Source organism: Oryza brachyantha, chromosome 5 (assembly GCF_000231095.2).
Source record: "Oryza brachyantha chromosome 5, ObraRS2, whole genome shotgun sequence".
NCBI lineage: Eukaryota > Viridiplantae > Streptophyta > Magnoliopsida > Poales > Poaceae > Oryza > Oryza brachyantha.
The window spans coordinates 8,203,347-8,211,234 of NC_023167.2; the positions used below are offsets into that span (position 1 = coordinate 8,203,347).

At 42.7% G+C, this 7,888-nt stretch overlaps 1 protein-coding gene across 1 annotated transcript; it reads left to right on the forward strand.

The window, feature by feature from the left end:
• Positions 1-4,497: 4,497 nt before the first annotated feature.
• On the forward strand, positions 4,498-5,154 carry LOC107304177 (WUSCHEL-related homeobox 3-like). The gene has a single exon (XM_040524660.1). The coding sequence runs from the start codon at positions 4,498-4,500 to the stop codon at positions 5,152-5,154; it is 657 nt and encodes a 218-aa protein (XP_040380594.1).
• The last annotated feature ends 2,734 nt before the right edge of the window (positions 5,155-7,888 follow it).

The window sequence follows — 7,888 nt, forward strand, 5'->3', positions numbered from 1 at the left end:
CCTCCGTCCAGGTCCCTATCCATCACTTCCAACTGCTCCTACCTCGGTCGCTCGCCAGTGACGTGCCGCCAACCGTCCCCGCCTTGGCCGGACGCCCGCACCTATGTCGCCGACCCATGTCGCCCCTCCACACCGCAACCGTCCCACTCCGCCACCCCACTCTCCAAACACGCATCACCAATGGGAGGGAGGACTCGGTCCTTCCCCACTCCGCCCATGCACCAGCATCACTCCCCCACCTTCCCACATCGCCATCCCGGCCACGTCCACTGCCCCCTCCCTCTATAAATGCTCATCCACATTGCCCTCTACTCGCCGTTCACTCGCACTCATTTTCCTTATCGCCCACACACCTACTCACCGCCGTCGCCGGTGAGTCGTTGTGCCGCTCCCCTTCCTCTCTCTCAAGCACCGCCGCTCGTGGTGTACGTACACGTCGTCACCATGTTCGCACTAGCACACCGCCACATCTCGTGCATGCGCACTTGCGCTGCCATGCGCCATCTACCGGCCGGTTCGGCCACGATCGCATGTCGCCCCTGCACCGCCACCACACCGCCGCCATTGCCACATAGCACTTCTCCCAACATGCGCCCCGCTATTGCCGTAGAAGGTGTCGCTGTCACGTCATCGTGTTGTCCTGGCACCGTCGGCCGCCACCGCTTCACTTTGCCGCCACCGTGTTGGGCCACCTCTAGATTGGTCGACCGTGTAGCACTGCCACTACCCCGGTGGCCATCCATCGTTGCCACCCGCCACTGCCGTTGTCGCATTGGTCATCTCAAATATAACAAACAAAGTTGTCATCTAGCTGGCAAGAGTAGGATGTTATTTCGTACTCAAAGGCCCCCGAATCTGGATAACCCATTTCTCTTGCATACCATCAGACTTTACATCTTGCTCACCACACCCATACATATTGATAGTTACCTTCATTAGGAAATTAGGAAAGTTACACCGAATTAAAGTGAGGGCTCCTAAGACAGCCTCCAATTAGTGTGTGTATATATATTGTTATCAATTTGTGATTACCATTCAAACTACATTAGTGTGGATTAGGAATAGTCAGTATACTTTGCTATTAACTAGTATTAATTATCATAATATGAATGCTAATTAATATATTTAATTATTAATTATTAATTTAATGTTCTCTTTATATCGAACCATTATTAACCATCCAGGTAAGCAAAAAGTTGTATCATCCCATCCACCAACAAAAGTTGTATATTTTGCTATTAGCTTGTTTGTCATATAGACTTTTTCTTTAAGTATGCATTGAAGTTGGTAAAGCAGGGAACAAATTGTTTCTCATTTGTCCATCTTCTCGTGAAAACCCTCTACTCGAGGTCATTCTTTAATTTGTGTCAGTCAAGGATCGATGCATGTATGGGTGACCTTCAGGGTCCAGCTAGTACGTAGGAGAAAAAGAACAAAAAGAGCTCCAACGGAGATCAACTGAAGGGACTGTAGACATATAGAGGCGGTGTCTCTCTCCATCATCACCTTATGATGCAGTACCCAACCAACTGCAGCTTCAAGGCAGAAGGGTTGTGTTTACACACAGGCTAGACTGGATATGCACGCTCCTGCATACTACATGAATGCATTCCACATTAATCTCTCTCTCTCACTCATCTCTCTCTCTTGATCTCTCTCTTTCTGGCCCTGTTTAGTTCCCAAAAATTTTCACCCAAGAACACATCACATCGAATCTTTGGACATTTAAATAGAGCGTTAAACATAAATAAAATAAAAAACTAATTGTACAGTTACGTGAGAAATCGTAAGACGAATCTTTTGAGCCTAATTAGTCCATGATTAGCCATAAGTGCTACAGTAGCCTACGTATGATAATGACAGATTAATTAGGCTCAAAAGATTCGTCTCGCGGTTTCTAGGTAAGCCGTAAAATTCGTTTTTTTTTATTCGTGTCTAAAAACCCTTTCGACATCCAGTTAAAAGTCTAATGTGATATCCAAAAATTTTCATTTCTCCAACTAAACACCCCCCCTCTCTCTCTCAATAGTAGCTACTCTGCTGGAGAGAGTAAATTGAAGAGGGCTGTGGGAAGAGAGAATTGAAGGGCATTCGATGATCGCATTCAAGAATTCACTTGAATGCCGGCTAAGGACAACAGTGTGCATGCAATTACGTATCGATCCATGCAGCAGCCATGCATCCTGTCCCTGCTGCTAGCTCGCTCTAGCTATAGATGCAGGCAGGCAGGCAGGCAGGCAGCCTCGGCTCTTCCATTCTTCCACTCTGACCACTCTCTGATCGAGCGTCTAGCCATTCATTTAACATAACCAGCAGTCCAGTACTACTACTACTGCACTGCAGCTGTCGCACTGTTTGTCAATTCAACGTAGAAGAGAGAAGAAGAAAAAAAAGGTACATCTCTTAAAGCTGGAAAGGAACCTGCAGTGAAATTACATGCCTGCACCGCGATCCAAGGGAAGAAAAATTAAAGAAACAAAATTCTCAGGCATGCATTCCAGCTTCTAGTTAGCTCAACCCCGTCCATTTAGGCTTGTTCAGTTTGCAAAATTATTTTGCAAAAACATCACATCGGATATACACATATTTGAAGTATTAAACGTAGTCTAATTACAAAATAAATTACAGATTCCGCTAAGAAACTGCGAGACGAATCTTTTGAACCTAATTAACCTGCCATTAGCACATGTTGGTTACTTTACCACTTATGGCTAATCACGTACTAATTAGGCTCAAAAGATTCTTCTCATGATTTCTCTCATAGCTATGTAATTAGTTTTAATGTTCATGCATATTTAATGCTTCATTTAGATGTCCAAAAATTCGATGTGATGTTTCTGAGAAAACTTTTTGGGAACTAAACAGGGCCTTGTAAAATGATTTCACACCTAGGCCTCGTTCGTTTGTAGCTTATATATATGGCACGGAAAACATAGCAATATATTAGTAAATGATTAATTAATTATTAGCTATAAAAAATTGAAAAATAGATTAATATAATTTTTTTAAGCAACTTTCCTATAGAAATGTTTTACAAAAAATACACTGTTTAAACGTGTGCGCGAAAAACGTAGGAGGGGAGAAGAACAGAGCCATAGTACACTCGTGTATATATATACTTACCAAGCTAGTTACGTTATATCGATTGGTCTCACCTAGATTTTATTTGCCATGACAGAAAAATCGCGCTGACAGAAATTACATTATTTAATTTGAACCAAATTTAAAAAATTTACTACACCCGTTTCATAATATAAGACTTTTTAAGTGTTATCTTTGAATGCTAATACATCTTCACATATATACAAATTATATATATTGATCAATATATAAATCTAGACAAGACTAGTAAGACTTGCAATACGAAATAAATGAACTTTCATCAAATATACGTACCCTAATCCAAAATTTTCAGCCAGCTTAATAATATCTCAGGAGAACCTAAAATAGCAAAATATTGCAAGACATCAGTGAGAAGTTAATCCATGTACATGACTAGAAAAATAATACATAAAAGTACCCGAGAAATAATTTTAGGGCCAAACTTTTATGCTTCCACTCTTAATAGTTTAAAAGATAACGGTGAAAAAATAGAAAGCAGCGACAAAAGCAATTACATCAACTTATAATTGATTTGAGAAATTTAAATTTTTGGTACGGCTTGTATGTTATTGCTAAGCTATGGATGGGTCTTGCTCTACTGACTACTGGCAGATCTAGCTCACAGTCAAGTCAGGCAGCCACCCATACAAACCCTTCTTAATGTCCGGAAAAATTGATTGATCACAAAAAAAATACTATATAGTTGTTCACGCTCGACAGTGTTACTGACTTACTGACTCCCGTTGTAGGCATGCTCCATGGACGAAGTAGAGATACAAACCATCATGAAAACCAATTTATATTTATATATATCCCTAATTAAATAAAAAAGATTTTCTTTAATTTGCTTTATAGATGGTCTCTTGCTCGATCAAAGCCTCCCTGCAGCTAGACCTAACGCTCTCCCTAACTCCGGCTGCGTTCGGCAAGTCTGTAAGTTAACTTATCTCCATTGTTTTTCACGCACACGCTTCTCCAACCGTTAAACGGTATATTTTTTGCAAAAATTTTCTATAGGAAAGCTGTTTTAAAAAATCATATTAATCTATTTTATATTTTTTAATAATTAGAAATTAATTAATCTTGTACTAATCTATTACTACGTTTCCACGCCGTAAGTTAACTTATTCCCACCTCAACCGAACGCAGCCTCCGTCATATATGCATTTCCATGCCCTAGAAATGTACAGAACAGCTAGCACAAAGTATAGCAGGCTAGCTAGGAGCAAGCTATACTCCTATATATACATAAGCTGCTTGCAGGCAAGAGAGCTCTCCTTCAGAACGTGAGCTTGATCTATCTTCTTCTTAGGCAGATAGAGCTATAGCTCTACCAGATCGAAAGCAAGCAGCCTAGCCAGCTAGTGATTGATCTCGATAGATACTCCTAGAGAGATGCCGCAGACACCTTCGACGCGGTGGTGCCCGACGCCGGAGCAGCTGATGATCCTGGAGGAGATGTACCGGAGCGGCGTGCGCACGCCCAACGCGGCGGAGATCCAGCAGATCACGGCGCACCTCGCCTACTACGGCCGCATCGAGGGCAAGAACGTCTTCTACTGGTTCCAGAACCACAAGGCCCGCGAGCGCCAGCGCCTCCGCCGCCGCCTCTGCGCCCGCCACCAGCAGCAGCAGCCCTCGCCACCCACCTCGGCGGCAGCGGCGCCTCCGGCTCCTCCCGCTACTACCCCTGCCGCCGCCGCGGGCGCCGTCGTGCACCCTGCGGTGATGCAGCTTCACCACCACCACCACCACCATCACCCGTACGCCGCCGCCGCCGCCACGAGCAACTGCAGCTTCATGCCTCCTCCTCCTCACCACCTGCAGCAAGCCGACTGGGCGGCGGGGCACGAGGCTCCAGCAGCGGCGGCGATGGTGGACTACTGCAGCATCGCCTCCGCCTCCGAGTCCGCGGCAGACATGGCGGTCCCGCCGTGCTGCCGGCCGCTGAAAACCCTGGAGCTGTTCCCGACGAAGAGCACCGCCGGCGGCCTCAAGGAGGACTGCTGCAGCAGCTCCAAGTCCTCCTCCTGCTCCACCTCCACCAACTAGCTCGCTAATCGCATGCATGCATTTGCCTACCTAGTAATAATCCACTCGATCTACTCCTTAATTAATTAGCTACTAGCTATTAGTATAAATCAACATATTGATTAATCGATCTGCCCCAACTAGCTCGATCCACTCTAGCAAGCATAATCTTGTGTGTGTTCGTGCATTGCAGACAGAGTCTCGTCATGCAAGCAAGCACGTACGTGCCATGCACGTGTCGTCATCGCTCCTTAATTCCATTATTTGTGTGTTGGTTTTTTAATTAGCTTCACTCGATCGGTATCTCGATCTATATGTAATCTGATGAGTAGCGTAGCTAGCGTCAACTACTTATCCACGTCAGTGAACTCAATTGCTAATCATGGCTTGATGTTATGCTGATGCTTCGTTTTCTAGTTAATGCCATGAATTGCTTAATTACTTGCTCTCCAAACAGGGGGGAAAATAATGCTACGTATATATGCAGGTGGAGTTCGTTTGGGCAAAACCGTACGACAATTTTACTGCACGCGCGCAAAACGGGTCAAGCGATTAGCGTATAATTAATTAAACCATAATTATTTTTTATCTTGGAAAATAAATTTATTTAATTTTTAAAACAACCTACACGTACGTAAAGAAACTTTAAAAATATACGCTTCAAGAGCGTGCTAACAGAAAAAAGAATGTTGCTCGGTCTGTCGTTTGCCCAAACAAATGCACCCACGCTAGTACGTGTTGGTTGTTTTAGCGGCTTTTGCTGTGAATTAGAATGAGATATAACCACCATCATCTCTCTCGAACATAAAACACCGATGGTTGTTTCCGTGATCGATCACAATATCACTGTCTCTTTTCCACTAACAGAAGAGATAGTAGATCAATCTAAAGAAAGAGAGAAGGGGATACAGACAGCTTCGTTGGCAAGTCTGTAATTATTCTTCCGCACAAAATCAGTACGACGGTGATCATGTTTAGTCTAAGGCGTAAGTACTGCATGCATATATGTAAATAAGGATCTACCATTAATTCCTCCAACATTGTGCTATCAGAGCCCCCTTGGCCTTTTCATGGTCCTATTAATTATTTTCATCATCAATGTTTAAGCTAAGACTTTGAGAAACCCAAGAATTCATGACTTATAATTTGGCCTATTGTTATTTTATTAATTGGATCGGATTAGGGTTTCAACATTATACTGTCTTGCCATGATTTGCTAAAATTTTTCATTCACTATGTTAATTGTTCGGCAACACTACAAATATTATTTACACGGATAATCCCCAAACAGATCCCATGCAAATCTATAAATCCCACGCACGCAAAAATAATGAAAACACAATAGATCAAGGGCGCCAATATGTGAAAATTAATCTTTTGTAGGCAGTTCTTTTAAGAGACTCGCCTATAATAATAAGCATATTATTACATGCGGGGTACTTGAAAGGACTACCTTCAAAAAATCATTTCCTCACGCATCTCTTTTTTTTATATGACGTTGGGTTTTCATTTTTCGGACCAAGACCAAGCTAGCAGAAGTAGGATATCCTTGTCGAGTTCTCGGAGCATTGTTGATGTAGGTCTCTTAGAACTTTTAAACTGTTTTCAACGTGTGTTTTTGTGATGTTGATTCGTCATTCTTGTACCTTTGAGCTGATAATCGCTTGAAAACTGAGTGTGTTTCTATTTTTTTTGTCTAATTGTTCAGGATGTATTTCTGGATGGCTGCAATGGTCAGAACGAAGAACGTAATCAGTTGAAGTTCCTCCTTTGTGGTGAATGCTTTTAGAGTTGTTTACAATACACTAGCCGCTGACCCGTGCGTTGCAGGATGACATTATGGCCATATATAGTGCCTTTCACTAAATTACTAACAATTCCATTGAATGGTCTAAATCGGAAATCAATAATATATGGAGCACGGAAGTTAATCAGAATACTAAACAGTCCACTCAACAAAAGTTAGGCAAAAGATTAGAAAAAGATTCTTTCTTTCAATCGAATCAAAAACTTATTTTGGTCTAATTGCCCTATAATTATTTGTATGTATTGCAGAAACGGCGACAACAAAAGATTTTTTTTTTAATTTGTCCATGCAACAAAAGATGTGCAGTAGTTGGAATAACGGAGGTGCAAGCAAATCAATGTACTGATCTGTCAAACTTATTTGATTATTACATGACGGTACATATGGAGTCAATTGTCTAATGATTGAGGAACCAATTTTGATTGTGAAAAGAAGCACCAAAGTTGAAATCCAAACTGGAGACTTGCGTTGATGGGATCCAAAGTCAATTTTGATTGGGGAAATAAGCACCTGACTCCAGATTGGAGTCATCCAGATATCGGAGTTTTCCGAGCTCGACCAAACCTGGCCATCGTGGCGCCTCGATCAGCAGGAGCAGGGGGCTCGCTCCTCATGGCGGTGCACTGGTGCGGTTGTAGTGAGTTGGGTGTCCGATATCAGATTGGATTGGTGGTCACAAATAGATTAAAACCCATGCTATTTTTCACAAATTGTACGGTTAAGATTATTTAATCTATCTAATCAATGGTCAGATCTCCCTTGTTAACGTGAGAGCTCCTAGAAAATACCCAATTAGTATAGGTATAGATATAGTGGGTGCATCATACATGAATCTTGCATTACCTCTTGTTCTCACTTATAGAGAGTTGGTATCAGCTGAAGGGGTGCGTAGATCTGGGGTTTGGGTTCAGCTACAATGAGATCCCCGAGCTGTGTGACATGCTCTTG